This window comes from Lithobates pipiens, unplaced genomic scaffold (genome assembly GCF_037356315.1).
Source record: "Lithobates pipiens isolate NorthernLeopardFrog02 unplaced genomic scaffold, aLitPip1_a1.2 Scaffold_18, whole genome shotgun sequence".
NCBI classification, from domain to species: Eukaryota; Metazoa; Chordata; class Amphibia; order Anura; family Ranidae; genus Lithobates; species Lithobates pipiens.
Window position 1 is genome coordinate 336523196 of NW_027507758.1, and position 21064 is coordinate 336544259.

General features: G+C 38.9%; 1 protein-coding gene across 2 annotated transcripts in view; it reads left to right on the forward strand.

Moving 5' to 3' along the window:
• IMPG1 (interphotoreceptor matrix proteoglycan 1) overlaps positions 1 to 21064 on the forward strand; it is a 376955-nt gene that overhangs the window by 161534 nt on the left and 194357 nt on the right. For both annotated transcript variants that reach the window (XM_077487351.1, XM_077487352.1), the window contains exons 9-11: positions 11258 to 11278; positions 15439 to 15671; positions 20984 to 21060. In XM_077487351.1, coding sequence (XP_077343477.1) covers positions 11258 to 11278; positions 15439 to 15671; positions 20984 to 21060 — 331 coding nt within the window. The remainder of the gene's footprint in view (positions 1 to 11257; positions 11279 to 15438; positions 15672 to 20983; positions 21061 to 21064) is intronic.

Genomic DNA, 21064 nt, shown 5'->3' on the forward strand with positions numbered 1-21064 from the left:
AACGCTTTTGCAAAATCCAAATATATCACGTCCACCGCCGCCCCTCTGTCCAAGGTTTTACTTACAACCTCATAAAAAGAAATCAGGTTTGTCTGACAACTTCTGTCTTTCATGAATCCATGCTGTCTGTTCCTCAAAATATTTTTTTCCTGAAAGAACTCGTCTATGTGGTCCTTTATAGGGATGAGCCGAACACCCCCCGGTTCGGTTCACACCAGAACTTGCGAACGACCCCCGCGTTCGGTACGAACGTTAGAACCCCATTGAAGTCTATGGGACTCGAACGTTCGAATTGGAAAGTGCTAATTTTAACGGCTAATATGCAAGATATTGTCCTAAAAAGGGTTTGGCGACCTGCCTCCTGCCTCAGGGGACATGGGTCACTGCAAAAAAAAGTTTTAAAAACTACCGTTTTGGCGGGAGCACTGATTTTAATGACGATTAAAGTGAAAAAAAAAAGTGAAATATTCCTTTAAATATGGTGCCTGGGGGGTGTCTGTAGTATGCCTGTGAAGTGCCACGTGTTTCCCGTGTTTAGAACAGTCCCTGCACAAAATGACATTAAACGGAAATAACACCATTTAAAACTGCTTGCGGTTTTAATGTTATATCTGGTTCCTGCAATATGGTTGAAAATCCTTGAGAAACATGGCATGGGTAGCCCTCCCTGCCCATTACCAGCCTATTTGGGTCTTGTACACATATTAAGGGGAACCCCGTACCCATATTAAAAAAAGGAAATGCGTGTGGCCCCCAGGCCCTATATACTCAGAACAGCAGTATACAGGCGGTGCAAACAAGACAGGGACTGTGTAGGTTTGTTGTGTTAAGTTGAATCTGTTTGTCATTTTCAACCGGTACATTTTTAAAGTGTAGCTCCAGTCAAAAAAACTATCTTTAAGCTTTTTGGAAAACATAGGGAAGGGTTATCACCCCTGTATAATTTGTTTTGTCGTCCATCTTTTTTCATCTCACTTGCTGCTGTCTCCTTGCGTTTGCAAGTAGGAGATGTTTGTAAGTTGGATGTTTGAAAGTAGGAGCCTGCCCTATATTATAGCGGTATGTACTGGGTACAGAGCACGCAGACAGCACGCACTATCTCCTAACACTACTGACTGCAAGCTCTATTATTAACCACTTGTTAGCCCAATGTTTGCATAAAGTGAAAGATGAAGTTATGCTGAGTAAATAGATATCAAACATGTTACTCTTCAAAATTGCACATGCCCGTGGAATGGCGCCAAACGTCGCTACTTAAAAAATCCCCATAGGCGACGCTTTAAATATTTTTTTACTGGTTACATGTTTTGAGTTGCAGAGGAGGTCTAGGACTAGAATTATTGCTCTCGCTCTAACATTCTCGGCGATACCTCACATGTGTGGCACATGCGAGCACATGGGGACATGGGCGCTTTAATTTTTATTTTATTTTTTTATTGTTCATTTTACTTTATTTATTTTAGTTTGACATTTTTTTTCCCCCAAAATATATTTTTGATCACTTTTATTCCTATTACAAGAAATGTAAACATCCCTTGTAATAGGAATATGGGGTGACAGGTCCTCTTTACAGTGAAATCTGGGGGGTCAATATGACCCCACATCTCACCTCTAGGCTGGGAAGCCTGAAATAAAAAATAAAAAAAAGATTTTGGCTTTGATGGTACTGGCGAGTTGGTAGAAGCACCGGAGGGCGGTGAGGGGTGGGGGGCGTCTATGGCTGGGTATTTCAGGGTATCACCGAGTATGGCTGGGTATCTCTGAGTATGGCTGGGTATGGCAATTTATGGCAGGGTATTACAGAGTATTGGCGGGGTATTGGCGGGGTACTACAGAGTAATAGCAGGGTACTGCAGAGTATTGGGGGTACTGCAGAGTAATGGCGGGTACTGCAGAGTATTGGGGGGTACTGCAGAGTAATGGGGGTTACTGCAGAGTAATGGGGGGTACTGCAGAGTAATGGCGGGGTACTGCAGAGTAATGGCAGGGTACTGCAGAGTAATGGCAGGGTACTGCACTGCAGAGTAATGGCAGGGTACTGCACTGCAGAGTAATGGCGGGGTATTGCAGAGTAATGGCGGGGTACTGCAGAGTAATGGCAGGGTACTGCAGAGTATGCACTGGTATTGCAAAGTATTGGCAGGGAATTGAGGGGTTAAATTCGGTGAGCAGCGATGTGGGCACTGCAGATGCAGCCCACATCGCTGCTGACACCGATCTCTTTCCCCTCCGCTGTACCGATCGGTACAGAAAGGGGAGGGAGGAACAGGCGTCATAACATGACGCCGGTTTGTTACCAAGTGATCACTCCGTCATTTGACGGAGCAATCACGTGGTAAACGGCCGCTATGAGCGGCCGTTTACCGTGATGCGCCGGGTCCTGTGGACCCGGCGGTCACGGATGCTCTCGAGTGCGCACACCTCGGGGCACGCGAGAGCAGAATTCTGGGAGGCCGTTAATTAACGGCCTCTCTGAGTTAAACAACCGCCCTGAAGCCGTTAATCGGCAATGGGCAGTTGTTAAGTGGTTAAAGCTAGATCACTAGCTATATAGGTGAGGTGAATATAGTGGTGTATACTGCAGTCAGGGCACAGACAACAACCACTACACAGCAGCAAGATAGGAAATCAGCCAAAAACGATTGGTGTGTACTGTGTTGAAGGTACACAGAACACCCACTGCTTCAGATGCAAAGTAACACACCACAGGAGGCCGCCTTAAAGGCGGCCTTATATAGTGTGGGGCGTGCACTACACAGCCTGAGCTATGATTGGCCACAGGCAGGATGCCTCTGGCCAATCATGGCTCTCCTCGCTGCCGGCGCTGCGATTGGCCAAGCATGCGGGGTCACAGTGCATGCTTGGCCAATCATCGGGCAGCAATGCACTGCGCCAACGCAGTGCATTGTGGTCCGCCCGCGCGTCACTCGAATTTTGGCGCGAACGGCCAAAACGTTCGGAATTCGCCGAACGCACGAACAGCCAATGTTCGAGTCGAACGTACGTTCGACTCGAACACGAAGCTCATCCCTAGTCCTTTATTAATCCCTCCAGTATCTTCCAAACTATAGAAGTTAAACTAACGGGTCTATAATTACTTGGTAAAGACTTTGTTCCCTTTTTAAATATAGGCACCACATTGGCCCTGCGCCAATCTAGTGGTACTATTCCTGTCATTAATGAGTCGCTAAAAATTAGATACAATGGCTTTGAAATTACAGAGCTCAATTCTTTTGGGATCCGTGGGTGGATGCCATCAGGTCCAGGTGCTTTATCCACCTTTATTCTGTCCAAATATTTCTGGACCATATCAGTTTTGAGCCATTGTGGATTTGGGGCTGCGTCAGTACCACCCCCATTATGGATATGAGCTCCCCCATGCTCTTTTGTATACACAGAGCTGAAGAAAGTATTTAATAAGTTAGCCTTCTCTTTGTCCCCAGTCACCCACTCCAGATTATTTTGTAAAGGGCCTACATGCTCAGATTTAACCTTTTTACTATTAATATATTTGAAGAATTTCTTGGGGTTTGTCCTACTATCTTTTGCAATCTGTCTTTCATTTTGAATTTTTGCATCCTTGATTTCCTTTTTACATATTCTGTTATATTCCTTGTAACATTTAAATGACACTAGCGTTCCTTCATTTTTATATTTTTTAAAAGCTCTTTTTTTATAGTTTATAGCTTTTTTAACTTTGGCCGTGAGCCACATCGGTTTTATTTTTAACCTTTTAAACGTATTGCCCATGGGAATATACTTTGCTGTGAGATCACAAACAGTCTTTTTGAAGAATTCCCATTTCTGTTCTGTGCCCATTGGTGCCAATATTCTCTCCCAGTCTAAGTCCTGGAGAGCAGCCCTCATCCTTGGAAAATTTGCTCTCTTGAAATTAAGTGTTTTTATCTTTCCCGTATGTGATTTTTGAGTACAGCTAACATCAAATGAAATCATGTTATGGTCACTGCTACCGAGATGTTCCTTTATCTGAATATTAGTAATACGTTCTGCATGGTTCGAGAATACCAGGTCCAACAGAGCATCATTCCTAGTTGGGGCCTCAATAAACTGGACCATAAAATTGTCCTGTAATAGGTTTACAAATTTTTGCCCTTTAACTGTCCCAGCAGTGCCATTACTCCAGTCAATTTCTGGGTAGTTAAAATCCCCCATTATTATCACTGTCCCAGCCCTTGCAGCCCTTTCTATCTGTGCAAGGAGCTGAGTCTCCACCTCCTCATTAACATTGGGTGGTCTATAACAAACTCCAATGATTAACTTTGAACTACGCACATCTGTATGCAGTTCCACCCATAATGCCTCAGACTCATCACACTCTCCATCCACCAGGTCCTCTTTCTCACTCGCTTTGAGATAACATCTTACCTGGTTGTAAGTGGTGGTGACTATACTCGATCTCCACAGAGCACTTCAAGTGATAATTCCATAGCTTTAACTTTAGAACACCAGGAGCCTCCAAGGCCCAAGGCTTCAGTGTGCCTAGCTTACATGCTGTACTTAGAGGATCTCTGAGTGGGAGTACCAAGGCGTTAACTACCACTATAACAATCCAGTTGTGTGATGAGCCAGTATTTAGCCTTAAGGACCCAGGCTCACTTTGGGAGCTCACCCGCATCCTTTCCGAGGAGTCTAGTCAATTCAGACTCTGGTGACAACATGGCAGACACAGGGCTGAGAGTTGGGAAGAAGCCTTAAACTTTCCTGTTGTGATCATTATTATGTGGTGGTTTAACACCTCACCCTGCTTTGCTAACACATAGTCTCCTATCTCTGCTCTCACAGACTTTCAATACTTAAGGTCTTTGAATCTGTAATAACTGAACACACTCACTCTATGCTATGGACTTACTGAATATACAGTAAGTGCAGGACAAATCTGCATGCCCTTTTCTTGGTTGTCACTGTCCCCTGCATGGTTTACCACTGCCAATACCAGCTGAGACAGCTCCCTTACATATGGAATACCCATGAAGTAAATTTTTCCTTATTTTGTCCATTCTCTAATTGATGCAATAAATACTGTACCTTATTCATACAATTTCTATTACATTTCAAGGCATAGTATTTGAGACTGGCAATTTAACAGCTTTTAGGTTTTATTGTGTTTTACAAAAGTAAACATGATCACAACCCCTGAAAGTTTGGTCAATTGTGTGAATGTTAGGTGGATGTAAAGCAAAGTATGCATGTGCCTTTTAGTTCCCAGTCCTCCAATCCACCAAATTCAACCAGACACTATACTATGCCTTATTTCTCTGGGTATAGAAGCTTATTTCTCTGGGTATAGAAGCTTTGTTTGTTCACGATCGTAAACGCCGATGAACAAACAAAGATCACTGCAATTACTGTATACCTGGTCTACAAAAACATGGCCGCCTCATTCATTTGTATAGGATCCACAACAAAATGGCCGCCGATAAGGAAATAAATACAATTAGCTGAGCCTATATAAATATACTACACTTCCCACAAGCCTCATCCCAGTTGAAGTCACGTGTGTGACGTAACGCGTAGGACCCGAGGCTATTCAGATACCGGAACAGACGCTCAGACTGTGACACGAGCTCCGCGCTCATTTATACAATGCTGCTGTAATCCCTTTAAAATGTGAGTGTTTTAATAGATGTGAATAAAAGTTTTTATCCCCATTGAAAAATACTACACTATGGTGGACCTCCTTTATCTTTTTAATGTATATTGAGAACCATACCATCTGAAGCACCCAGTGGAAAGAGAGGAAGATAAGGATTACCCCTACCTCTCTCCCCCCATCTCCCCCGTCTACACTTAAAAGTGAAAAGGAACATCCAGGAAAAGATCAAGTTGAAGGGAGCTTCCCCCCCTCCTTTTTCTGCTATATGCTGTTTACCTTACAGCAGTAAGGTAATCATTTACTCTTACTACGGGTGTCAGTGACGCTGAAGATTTATTCTTTTGTTTGCACTTAAAGGCACAGTGTCACCTTAAAGCCAAGACAGCGATACACAGTGTTCCAGCGAAACACTTTGCACGTTTGCACTTATATTGCACATTGGACTAAGGATCAAAAGTCCAATACCGCACTGAACATTGGTTTAGTTAGATGATTTAAATTATTTTTCTGTTGGTTTTTACAATTTTAATTTTATTTTCAATTTGTTTTATCTATTGCCATACCAGTCACTATATGAACCATTCACGCATGCGTTATATATTTTGCACATTGATATAATCACCTATAGCTACACTTTTAATGTGGATAATATTTATATCACCTAGTAATTGGTTTATTTATTTTGCTATTTGCACAAGTGTTAAAACCATTATATCCTTTTAACATATCTATTAATTTCTTGCTTATTTTGTATTTTACTTACTATTGCGATATATATTAGGTAGATAACTGTATTATTTCGTTAATATTGTGTTAATATATCACAAAAACACATTAAATAGGAGCGCAACACCACCCCCCTCCTTCACATTTTACACAAATTTGGACACGAGTTTGGTCCATACGGTGTATGCAGCACCTGTTATTTTAAATATATTACAAATCCATTTTAGCGCAGGAGTACCCACTTTGCAACTATATAAATCATGTATAAAAATAATAATTACATAGGGGGCTTGGTAGCCCCCCTGTGATAGCAGTAAATTTTAATGAAATCAAAATGTAAACATTTTAAATCAATTTTAATAAAATAAATAACAATAGTTTAAAACAACTTTAAAATCAACCTCTGCCCCCTGTGAGAATTTAAATGTGGCATACGTCCTGCAAACTTATGTACACAAAGGATGCACCACACATGTGAGGTATCGCTGTGAATGTTAGAGTAGGAATAAAAATTCTAGTTCCATCATTCACGATTAACTCTACACTGATAACATGTAAAGGGTTTTAAAATGTTGCCTAGGAAAAGTTTTAGGCACCATAGATTGTCGCCATTTCTCAGGTGCAAACATTAACTTTTGACATGCTTGGAATTTATTTACTTAACATAACTTTTATATTTTACAAAACAATTGGGTATGACATAAAAAAAAATATATAAAGTTTGGGTGTTCTAACTAACTTTATAGCACAAAAAAAGGTGATTTTAATGTGGGTGTAAAAATACAGAAATTGCCTTAGACATCAAACGGTTAAATATGTCCTTTAAAACATTATTTGAAAGTTGAAAAATACATAAACCACATGCAAAATGTTTTATAGAATGTAACTGAACAAGGTATTATTTTCCATCACGTAAAGCTGTTTAGATATGGAAGTATTTTATTCTCCTTAACTAATGTTTGTATAAATGTTAAGATCATTTGTAGATACATTTCTACTTAGAGACAGAAACATAATTTATAATCAATATGAATTCACATGAACTGTTCATACCTCAAAGAAAGCAAACAAAGACACTCTGGGGGTTATTTACTAAAGGAAGATCCACTTTGCACTGTAAGTGCACTTGAAAGTAAAGTTGCTGTAGATCGGAGGGGGACATGCAAGGAAAATAAAAAACAGCATTTTAGCTTGCATGTGATTGGATGATAAAATCAGCAGAGCTTCCACTCATTTCAGATCTACCCCTTAGATTTAGCGTGACTGCACTTCTAAGTGCACTTGAAAAGTGGATTTGCCTTTTGTAAATAACCCACGTGTGTATTGCATACTTCACTTGCATTTGTACATCTATTTGACATAAGAACTGTACGTCAACGCTGTAGTGATTGTATAATAGTGTTATAGAAATCATGTTTCAATAAGAACACAGAAAACTTAGCCTTTCCATCTCATGCTTTCACCTTTTATGTGGGATCAATATGTGTTGATCTTACCCTGCTGTGAATCTACTGAATAAATCCCATTTCACTTTAAAAATATGTATAATGTATACTGTATATTCACATGCATTCTCATTGCAAAGTTAGCCATAGCATTTGACACTCTTTTTAAAGCAATAATTTAATGGAATATTGTCTTACTTCACACAAGCCTCCTGTATTTGTTTTATTTAAACAGAGGAGAAATTGGGAACTATAAACCAAATGTATGTATATTTGCAAGATCAATATCTCCTGTCTTTAAATGCACGTGGGTTTACATGCATTTAGCATATATGATCTGCCCTGGAAACACATATTACATAGTAGGTGAAGTTGAAAAAAGACACATCAGGTGTCCATCAAGTCCATCAAGTCCAACCTATGTGTGTGATTATATATTAGTATTACATTGTATATCCCTGTATATTGTGGTCGTTCAGGTGCTTATCTAATAGTTTTTTGAAACTATTGATGCTCCCTGCTGATACCACCGCCTGTGGAAGGGAACTCCACATCCTCTTACAGTAAAGAATCCTCTACATAGTTTAAGGTTAAACCTCTTTTCTTCTAATTTTAATGAGTGGCCACGTGTCTTGTTAAACTCCCTTCCGCAAAAACATTTTATTCCTAGTGTGGAGTCACCAGTACGTTATTTGTAAATTTAAATCTTATCCCCTCTCAAGCTTCCCTTCTCCAGAGGGAATAAGTTCAGTACTTGCAACCTTTCCTCATAAGTAACATTCCAGACCCTTTATTAGCTTTGTTGCCCTTCTTTGTACTCGCTCTATTTCCAGTACATCCTTCCTTTTTAAATATTGGTGCTAAATGGGCTTTTCTCCAATCGGCTGGTACCATTACAGTCAGTAAAAATTGGGAACAATGGACTGGCAATTACTTGATTGAGTTCCCTAAGTGCCCTTGGGTAATATGGTCTGTCCTCCCTTTTTTACTGTTTACATATTTAAAGAATTTCTTGGGATTGTTTTTGCTTTCCTCCCCTATGTGTCTTTCGTGTTCTATATTACCCGCCCTAATTGCACCCTTACATTTCTTGTTGCATTCTTTATAAATAATTCCAAACTAAGCCCATCTAAAATGTATTGTTGTTATGCAACTGAAATCAGGTATAGTGAGCATTGAGAATACCAGGATACTTATCAAATGTCCAGATAATCCCTGTATGAAAAAAAATTACAGAATGTTTTTGCAATCAAAATAAAATTTACTCCAAACCTGGAAGACCCAAAGAGGCTCTACAGTACAGTAGCTGTAACACCCAAATGTGAAGATTCAGTGTCCCAAAGTTCCATAAGTGTGTGTTAGTAGTACAGTCCCATTTGGGTTATGAATAGTAGATAATCCATTTAGGGATAAAAAAGAAATTAGTCCTCAATCTAACTGATTTCTTCCGTCCTGATCAGCTGCATCAGAGGAAGGCAATGCCATTATCCTGATGTTTTCTATGCTCACTGTGCTTAATTTCAGTTGCATATCAACAATATATTTCAGGTGGGCATAGCTTAGAATAAAATAGAATAATCAAATAATAATAGGAAGTCAGCACTAGAAAGATATTTTGGTGTATAGGCAGATAACATTAATGTTGGCATACAAAACCTCCAAAGTGTATAACCTATTAATAATGCAGTGCCATAAACAATAAGTAATTGTACAAATAAATCATATTACACTGACCCCAGTATAGTTTTGGAATTGGGGGGTGAAATATAATGCAGAAGGGCAAAGTTTTTCAAGATCTGAAAATTCTACACAGGGTAAGATTTATCATCATACCTCTAGTACCCTTTTTTTAGGGGGAAAAGGCTTCAGGAAAAGGGATATAAACACAGGAGAGGAAAAAGAGGAAGAAAGAGGGCCAATAAAAGCAGAAAAGAGGAAAACGGAAAGAAAGGAACAGAAATTTTTAATTTGAGTTCAGTCAATGTGAATCCTGAGGACCTGGAAAGCCTTGTCAAGGGTAAAAAATAAGCCTCAATACATTTTAAACATTATTTGACATACCAAAATTTACAAGACAAATCTCTTTAAATAAATATTCTTTGCAGAACTCTATATCTAGAAATTCCAGTAATTCAAGGTTCATACATACCAATTTAAGGAATGCGTCACTATTTAATTCTCCAAGTGGTTTGAGCTCTTATAAATCTGTACTTAAAGATGTTGTTATTCAAGCTGTGTCCCTTTGGTTAAAGAAAGGCTATGAGGATAGGAAATCCTTTTTAGGTATAAAAAGCTTATTAGATAAAAAACGATAGCCCTGCTGAAAAGGGTGTGGCATTGTTCTGTTAGATAAGGACAATTATGTGAAGGAGATGTATAATATTTTGAATGGCACAGATACTTATAAGCTTTTGGTGAAAGATCCTACTTTGGTTTTTAAAAGAAAGCTAAAACAATTTGTTGTGGAAGGTTATGAAAAGAGAATTACTTTCATAGTTGACATTGTGGGTTAATCCTGTTCAGTTTTAATAAAGTAAAGCACATATGTAAAAAAAAAAAAAAAAAAAATAGAAACAGCTTGGGCCTAAATTGAAAATCGTTTCATTTATCATGGTTGATTAACTAAGGGAGTCGAGAATATTCACACAATGAACTGTGTGAATATTCATTTCAGTTATCCAATCATGTGGAAAGCAATTCTTTATTTACAGATTTCATCTAAAGTAAAACTTAATTTAAAAAAGAGACATTAGATAAGCATTATTTATGCCATTGTTTATTTTGCCACTCAGGCTGCATTTGCTGATTATTCAATGAAATGAGACTGATTTACTAAACAAGTAGGGGCTTTTCACGTAACCAAGTTATTGGTAACTTAGAAAACTGTAATATGAAGTATTGTATATAAAATAATTGTAAGTTCACTTTGAATACACAATGAATACACAATATGCAAGTGAAATATAAAATGAAAACAGATTTTTTTTTTTACTTTAAGTTGAGCAAAATCAGCTTAATTTCATTAACTAAGTTCTATGAACATTATTTTGCTAAGTGAACAGTCTATGTGACTTTAATAATATAAAACCATTGGTTTGCAATTCATAATTTTCTAAATTGTCCAAAAAAAGTACAAAAGTTCTGTGCACTTCAGACAAAGAGAAATTACTTTCCTTCAGCTTCATAAATATAGTTCTTTGATTTAAATTGTTAAAATTTTAACTGCATTTGTTTTTTCAGTCTGTTGCGATAGCCATAACAGTGAAATAGATATGTTAGATGCAATCAGCATCACATAAACAATGAAGAAAATGCAGAGCTTTGATTTTAATAATGTGGGTATGTCTTGAGCAAGACATTGATAACTGACAGTATAATGCAGAATGTAAGCACAGCAATTAAAGCAGTGAGCTATTACATGTGATTAAGGTTGTTTTTTTTTTGTTTTTTTTTTCCATGCTGCAAAATCAAGGCAGAAGAAGAAAAAAGATGGGTAATTAAAGTTCTATGTTTACTTTCAAATGAAATTCTTAAACCTGAACTCCAGGAATACCAAAAATAAGAAATGCAGTTTTGTTTCCATTAAAATAATTACTTAATACATATTTTTACATGCTGCTACAGTAAGTACCTGAATCTGTCTTGATATCGGCCTCCTGTCATCCTCTGCACAGCAGGACTCAGACTAGCAGGGGGGAGAGATAGCAACCATTTGGGCTCTGCTGCAGTGCGCATGTGCTGAAAGGTTACCAATGTTCTTTCACTGTCTAGTCAGCAAGCTGGTGCGTATTTTGACTACTGTATTTTCTAGCGTATAAGACTACCTTTTACACTTAAAAAAAATGCCCAAAAATCAGGGGTCGTCTTATACGCCGGGTATACAATGCTGCCCGATGGATGTCAGCCCCCAAATGTCTGCTAATACTGTATGTGGCTTCAGCTACAAACAGTATACGCCATTGAGCCAATCCCGGCAAGCTATGCATTCTATTAATGAATACAGAGCCTGCTTGGATTGGAGTAACAACCTCTGCCAATCCGAGCAGGCTACATAGAGTAGCCTGCTCGGATTGGCTTTGAGAGAGAGAGAGAGAGAGAGAGAGAGAGAGAGAGAGAGAGAGAGGCTGATGATGCTACAGCCTCTGCCAATCCAAGCAGGCGTTATATTCATTAAAATAATACACCACTCACCATACTTCCCTGGGTAAATCCATTCACTGATCTCCTACTACTATACATCCTGCTGTTTGCCTTTGAGGTCCCAGGCACCCAAGAGGGACAGGTAAATCTGGGACATATGACAGGGGGGTTATTAAATGCATTTTGGTGGACAATTCCCATAGAATGTAACCCCCCAAACGTGGTATAGGTTTGGTTAGTGAAAAATTCTACTTTCCAGAGTTGTGGCATTCAATAGATCTCTGTTTGTGTTATTATTGTTTGATTTATTTATGACATATCACAGCATGGCAGATGAGTAGTTGGCATTCTTGCTTTGTGTTTTTTAATGGTTCTAATGTTTTTTTTAAATGGTGTTGCCTCAGAAGGGGGGTAGTCTAAGGCCGCGTACACACGGGCAGATTGTCTGCCCAACTAAGTTCGTCAGACAATCCGACAGACAGTCCGTTCAAAATTTGAATGAACGGACTTGACCACACACGATGAGCAGACAGTCCGCTGAAAGCGTGCGTGATGACGTGTACAGCACGTACGACGGGACTAGAAAAACGACGTCCTATACACTGCAATGCAACCTTCGGCCATGTAAATCCTTTCTGAGCATGCGCCATACTTAGTCCGTCCAACTTGCCTACACACGAGCGGACTGTCCGCTGAAACCAAGTTTGGACGGACAAAACCAAGTTTGAACGGACAAAATTACGGAAATTCCGTAAGACTTTGTTCGTCAGACAGTCCGCTGAAAAAGTCAGCTGAAGCCCACACACGAGCGGACTAAGTTGGACAGACAATCCGCCCGTGTGTACGCGGCCTTATACCGCGAGTATTGGCCAAAATGTTTTCACTTGAAAAATAGGGGGTTGTCTTATACGCCCAGTCGCCTTATACGCCGGCAAATATGGTAGTACTCTGTAACAAGCTGTGCTGCTTTCTGGCATAGGTGTCTAGATCATATAAGAGACTGCACAGAATAATAAATCAGATGGCAGCTAAAGCAAATTCCATAAGGGCTTGTTTACGCTTGCTTCAGAGCATGGCACAGGGTCTTGGCAATCTTCTTATAGCCTGGGCCATCTTTATGTAGACCAACAATTCATTTTTTCAGATCCTCAGAGAGTTTGCCATAAGTTGCCATGTTGAACTTCCAGTGACCAGTATGAGCGAGTGAGAGCGATAACACCAAATTTAACACACCAGCTCCCATTCACATCTGAGACCTTGTAACACTAGCGAGTCACATGACACCAGGGAGGGAAAATGGCTACTTGGGCCCAATTTGCACATTTTCACTTTCAGGGAGTGTACTCACTTTTTTTTGCTAGCAGCTGTACACTCACTCAAAGTGTAATTTCTTTAGTGTTGTCACATGAAAAGATATAATAAAGTATTTACAAAAATGTGAGGTGTGTACTCACTTTTGTCAGATACTGTATTGTATGAATGCAATTATTTAAAAATAATGTTTTATTAACTGCAGCAATCGGTCAGAATGCACGCTAGTAAAGTTAGACCCTTATGTTATGAATTTTATTTGATCACTATGCTCATTGCCCTTAACCACTTTCAGACTGGACCAATTTGCTGGTCAAAGACCAGACCACTTTTTGCGATTCGCTTTAACTGACAATTGCGCGGTCGTGCGACGTGGCTCCCAAACAAAATTGACGTCCTTTTTTTCCCACAAATAGAGCTTTCTTTTGGTGGTATTTGATCACCCCTGCGGTTTTTATTTTTTGCGCTATAAACAAAAATAGAGCGACAATTTTGAAAAAAACGCATTATTTTTTACTTTTTGTTATAATAAATATCCCCCAAAAATATATAAAAAAACATTTTTTTCCCTCAGTTTAGGCCGATACGTATTCTTCTACATATTTTTGGTAAAAAAATCGCAATAAGCGATTATTGATTGGTTTGCGCAAAAGTTATAGCGTTTACAAAATAGGGATAGTTTTATAGCATTTTTATTAATAATGTTTTATTTTTATTTTTTTACTAGTAATGGCGGCGATCAGCGATTTTTATTGTGACTGCAACATTGTGGGGGACCCATCGGACATTTTTGACACATTTTTGGGACCATTGTCATTTATACAGTAATCACTGCTATATAAATGCAGTGATTCCTGTGTAAATGACACTGGCAGTGAAAGGGTTAACCAGTGGGTGGCAGTGTAGGGGTTAAGTGTTCCTAGGGGAGTGTTACTAACTGTGGGGGGGTTGGGCTTTCATTTAGTGTACACTGATCTCTGCTCCAATCACATGGAGCAGAGATCAGCGTCACTAGTTGCTAGGCAGACGCGCTCCCGATGGCAGGGCGGCATCGAATATTGGACGTACCTGTACGCCAATATACCTGCCCGTGCCATTCTGTCGACGTACATCGTCGTGCGCTGGTCGGGAAGTGGTTAAAGTGACTCTGTAGCTTAATCAAACTTGCTTAAAAAAAGAAGTACCTGCAAAGAAGCAAGGGAATTCTTACCTCTCTTGCTGCCCACACAGCTAAACACTGCTCTGATGCAGAAAAGCCCTGCTTGGCGTTTCTTTGGAAATGGACAGTTCCAGGAGTGTCAATCTTCTGCATCCTCTGGTACTCCCCCTGACCCCTTACATTACTATTGTGGTTACATGAGGGTCATCAGGAGGAACCACTGAGGAGAAATAGATATGTATGTGCTTCTTTTCATGTTCCTTTTTTATTAACAAGTTGTTTAATTGAGAGTATTGCTTTAGGCTGGCTTCACACTATCTTGTGGCTCACAGCAGCCGTCCGGTACGTTTCCGTTCACCATTTCAGGTACAATTTTAGCCAGAATTTTTGGCCTGAAATGGACCAAAAGATGCACAGGTCTCCTGTGCATATTTGCACTGGAGCCACAGTGGAAATATGTGAACTGGCTCCATAGAGAGCAGGTCAAAATCTCCTACTAGAGAATTGGATGCGAGGAAACTGCAATAGTGTGAACCCAGCCTCAAAGTTAACAATTAAAAATAATGCAGATCGTTTTTAAAAATTTGAACTTTTTTTAAAAATAAAACTGGAAGTGTCTAGCTTTACTCTTCTAGTGTTAAAACAGGAACAAATTATAGTTTTACAACTCTGTCATGCTGTAAACAGATGGTATGTATTACCAAATTATATAAAATGTATTTATTCCACAGTTTTCTTACATAAACAAATTATGTGTACTCAGATGACCTCTACTAGCTGGAAAAATATCCAAGATTCTATAACATAACCAGAAAGCCGCATCTTACATTGAATAGCTGATAAATATTACAGCCATGTTATTCTTTATGGAATAAAACAAGATTACATTGACCATATTTCCTTTTTAAACTAAATAGTGTCTGCATTTTAGTTTACTTAGAGTTTTTTCCGGTTACAATAGAACATTTGGAAAAGTAAGATAAGGACAATTCAATGTACGGCAAACTCAATATACTCAATATACTTGCTTTTTCGTGCTGCAGATCTGATAGTATTGTGGTGCGTTATGCTGTGGTCTTTGAAAGTGCCAGCCCAGAATCTAAAAATAAAATTGATGAGACACCTACTATCACATCTAACAAAGTTGAAAATGGTAACAATGAAGAGGCAAAAGAAATGTCATATACTGTGATGGAACTGAAGCAGATGGTTGCTATGGCGCTACAAGATGATCGATCTCTGGCTGTAGACCTCCAAACACTGTTATTTTCAGATGGTGAGTAAATAGAGTACGAGTTAGTCCTGCTTTTAGTAGATATATTGATTTCTTTAAAACAAACAAAAAACTATTTTCTTTTCTTTATATGTGATACTGTACAATTTTGTCATAGAGAGGAAGCAGCTTTCATGATCTTTATGTTATATATAACCTTTAGTGATTATTAGAAGCCACTATTTTTGCGTGTGAATGTATTGTGCAGCCCAAGGCTGTTCTTTTTGAAATATCGTACTTCTTTAACCACCTCAATACAGGTCACTTACACCCCTTCCTGCCCAAGCCAATTCTCAGCTTTCAGCAATGTCGCTGTTTAAATGACAACTGCGTGGTCATGCTACGCTGTACAGAAATAAACATTTTATCATTTTGTTCCCATAAATAGAGCTTTCTTTTGGTGGTATTTGATCACCTCTGGAGTTTTTATTTTTTGCTAAACAAATAAAAAAGGCCTCAAATTTTTAAGAAAAAAAAAGGTTTTCTTTTATAAAATTTTGTAAATAAGTAAGTTTTCTCCTTAACTGAGGAGCACTGATATGGCAGCCGTGACGGGCACTGATAAGGTGGCACCAATGAGGTGGCACTGATGGGCACTGACAGGCTTTGACGATGGGCACTTATAGGTGGTACTGATAGGTGACACTGATGGGCACTAACAGGCTGCACTGATAGGTAATTATGGGTGCCACTGATAGGAGGCACTGCTGGGCACTGATGGGCACTGATAAGCAGCACTGCTGGGCACTGATATGCGGCACTGATAGATGGCATTGATAGGTATCACTGATTGCACTTGCACTGCCAGGCATTTGGCATGGGCACTGATTGGCAGCTGCCTTGGCACTGATAGGCAGCCCGGGCACTGATTGGCATTTCCCTGGTGGTCTAGGGTGGCATACCTGGTGGTCCAGGGTGGTGCCAATCCCTGGTGGTCCAGGCAGCATCCTGGTGGTCCTGGGCGGGCATCCGAGGGGGGGCTGTGCTGATAAACAATCAGCACAGACCCCCCTGCCAGGAGAGCAGCCGATAGACGCTAGTAAAGGAAAGCTGATCATTGGCTCTTCCGGTTTACATCGTGATCAGCCGTGACTGGACATGGCTGATCACGTGGTAAAGAGCCTCTGTCAGAGGCTCTTTACTGAGATCGGTGTAGCGGTGTTTCAGACTGACACACCGCACCACCGATCACCACGATGCATGCCCCCAGTGGCACGTAAGAGCGATCGTTCTGGGAGGACATCATATGACACCCGTCCAGAATGAGAGCTGCGCGGCCTGGCCATTGTTTGATGGCCGGCGGCTGCGAGGCAGTTAAATGGTAAATCAGTGAAACTGTCAGTACAACCTACCACAACACCAGCATTATTAAAGAAATGCCCAGTATAAGGGCCTTTTTACAGACTTTGGGCATGTGTCCATGGGTAAATGTGGCTAGTTTTTTACATGAGTTTGAGACATTTCTCAGATCATTTATAATTCACTGTCACGTACAATTTACCTCCCTATTTCTTGCCTGAACTGGACCTGCTTCATGCTACCTTTTCACTTTCATGAACCTACATGGGGACAGAAACGGTTCCATCATCGATAAATCTCTTCAACACAGGCCCTTAATCAGGGTGAGGATTTACATAATTTCATACCACGAACTGGTCTTATTTCAGATCTAATAAGTCAGTAACATAACTTACACTCATATTAATAACACATGCAAGTCATGACAAAGATGCATAGTGATTCATTTTTGTAGCTTCTTGCTTTGCAGATTTTCTGAGATGCTGTGCTGACAATTTTTTCCATGTATTTATAAAGCTGCAACCTACAAGCTGTCAAATGAGGAAAACAGCAAGGTGGCTTTTGAAACCTGTGACTGAATTAACAAAAGCTGTGAATAAAATAAGCAAAATCAAACAAAAGCAACAAACTTTAAAAACTTGTACAATAGCATAGATAGATAGCTAAAAAAAAAAAATGAAAAAAAAAATGACAAGGCTTGTGTTGTTTGTGTATGTTACTTTCATATATTTGTAAATGGTGTACTTATTCCACAAATTCCAAATTGCACAGGAAAAACATATAACACAAAAAAATAATTAAAAGACAGTGAAATCTAAATATGGAAAACAAATTAATGGATTCCATACACTCTACAGTGCTTTTATTGAGTTGAAAATGAAAAAATAGGAAACAAAATTAAATGGTATACAATTTGACAGTGTAACAATATTGCATCTATATACCTTTTCAGTGTTTTTTCCAAAGTATACCATAGCAAGAGATAGCAGGAAGGTATGGGCCTGCAGAACTAATAATTCATGGGGCCCGGCATTATGCAGTTCAGAAAAGCTTTAACTATTCTCTAAAATTAAGAGTTGACACCTTCCCAGAGAAATCAATAAAGTATTTTAAAGTAAAGAACGTAGTTCACCTTTTTATCTCTTGTGTCATTACCTTCCTCATGATTTTGATGTGGATCCCAACGTATTACTCCCTGTGATGTCGTAAATGTCGTAATTATTAAGTACTTAATAAAAAGACACACTAGCAATATGTGGTGCTCCGGTGACACAAGACAGTGGTGCTAAGATACTAAGTGAAACTGAATGAATACAGATACTGATATTAATTAAAAGTAACTGCACAGAGAGACGAAAAAAGGATATCAATCCAGATATCCAGCAAAAGTACTAAAAGCTATCAATAAAGATTGCTGACACCTAAATGGAGAATGAGCAGGAACTAAAGAAAAATTATTAACCACTTCAGCCCTGGAAGTTTTTACTCCCCTAATGACCAGGCCATTTTTTGCATTACGGCACTGTGTTACTTTAAATGGCAATTGCGCAGTCGTGCGACGCTGTACCAAAACAAAATTGGTGTCCTTTTTTTCCTACATCTTTTAGTGGCATTTGATCACCTCTGCGGTTTTTATTTTTTACTCTATAAACAAACTTACATTTTGAAAAGAAAAACAATATTTTTTTCTTTCTGCTATAAAACATATCCAATAAAAATATGTAAAAAATCAAATTTCTTCATCAATTAAGGTCAATATGTATTCTGCTACATATTTTTGGTAAAAAAAATCCTAATTAGCGTATATTGATTGGTTTGTGCAAAAGTTATTGTGTCTACAAACTATGGTATATTTTTATGCCATTTTTATTTTTACTAGTTATGGTGGAAATCAGCGATTTTTAGTGGGACTGAGACATTGCGACAGGCAAAATCTGACACTAAAAAGTCAGGCGGACCTAGAAATAAAACTTGCGTCAAATCTTGAGTCCGGTCGAAAAATCCAGTCTTCTGTGTGCTAAAACCGGACTAAAACCAATGCTAGGGCAGCTATAACTTGCATATACGGTAAGCCTTTAAAAGCACTTAAGAGCACTTTTGATTTTTCATGTTAGTGTCCCATAGACTTTAATGATGTTCCAGCGGATTTTGAATTGCCCCCAAACTCTGCATATTGTTCGGTGTTCGCAGAACATCCAAACAACCAAAGTTGGTCCCCAACTTATGCTAGTAGGGAAGGGTTAACCCCCCATCAATTTACTTTTTGCTGTTCATGGTTCATTTTCTTCCTGTCCTATAGACACAGCAGTGTGTAAGGAGAAAACCTACGAAGTTAAGACAATTTCCCTCTTATGCAGCGTACACATGACCGGACTTTCTGGCAGACTAGGTCCGACGGTCTTCCCGACTGACTTTTCAGCGGAGTTCCAATGGACTTCCGAATGGACTTGGCCACACACGAACGGACTAAGTCCATTAATTTCGAACGTGGTGACGTAAGACGGGACTAAAAAAGGAAGTTCAATAGCCAGTAGCCAATAGCTTCCCTTGCGTCGTATTTGGTCCATTGGACCAGCATACAGACGAACGGTTTTCCCGATAGGAATTGAGTCTGTTGGACAGATTTGAAACATGTTCTATTTCTAGGTCCGTCGGATTTTTAAAATGAAAAACGATCGGATTAGCCCACACACGATCAGATTGTCTGACGGACTGATTCCGCCGGACCTAGTCTGCCAGAAAGTCCGGTCTTGTGTACGCGCCATTAGAGAGCTGTCTTGATAACATGTGCCTCGAGTGAAGATTTCCCTCACCTCCTGTTCTGGTAACAGCTGTAAAATTCCCACCACTTTCTGTCTCATGGACAATGGTCACCATAGCAAATAGGAAGGATGAATCTTGCCAGCAGGTACACAAAGAGCAATAAAAATGGCAATAAAAACCTGACATGGTTTGTAATCCTTTTCTATTCCAAATGTAAAATAAAAAAAGAAAAAGAAAAAAGAAAAAAGGTTTTGGCTTTAGAATCATTTTGGCCTCTACATTTGTTGCTTTTGTGCGTTGCACTTTTTTTTTTAACTCAGCATGTACTAAAACGGTGTATTTTTCCATTTTGTAATTTTATTTAGAGTTTCATGTAAATATGTATTTGCCCGACTGCACATATACAATAGAACATATGGTAATGACGATTTATAATCAATTTTATTCTCTGAGAATTATATGAAATTTCTACGTGTGTGTGTCCATCTTCTGCAACATACCAGAAAGGTTATTTTAAAATAAGTGTGATTACAATATGGCAGTAGAGAGTCATTATACATTACTTATGGAATGCAGATTGGACATCATTACTGAAAAAGGTTTGTACTAGTAAACTAAGTGCTACAAATAGCCAGTAAACATCACTCATTATATTAATAGCCTGTATTAGTTCTGGAAATATTTCTTTGGAAAATGATGGCAAGTGCTCACACGACTTGAGGACCTATTCAGAAAGGGTAATGGCTGACCACCTCAGCTGTAAGATTTGGTTTAAATGTATTTCCTACATATAAGCAACAAAAATAAACAATTAAATCATTCTCAATGTCATTTCATCCAAAACTATTAGTTCAGACAGGATAGTGGATGTTGGTGGCTTGAATTACAGTGTCTTCTTATAACTTCAGGTAAATTTGATATAGGACTCTCTCTGCCAATGTTTATACCTGTCTCCCTTATCTGTAAAATAAATAAAAGTTCCAGCAAAAAAAGTTCTCTGTGAAATTCAAATGTGGAAAATTCCTGGAGTAATTTGAAAAAAGAAGTAAGTGTTTAAACACTGCATTATCAAAACTGAGATTTCTAAGTTTGCTTTGGTATATTTATGCTAAATTATTGCTATATTTATTGTTTAATTACTCCATACCTTGCAGCTCATTTAAGTAGATGTCTTGTAATTATAATTTTAAAATATCACAAACTATTGCATACAGTTGGACAAGAGCTTATGGCATTTTATTTAATTTCATTAGATCCAGATATACCTTCAGAACAACCAGAAAGTGATGGTCCTTCACCAACCAATTCATCCATGATGAAGACTGATTTGGTAA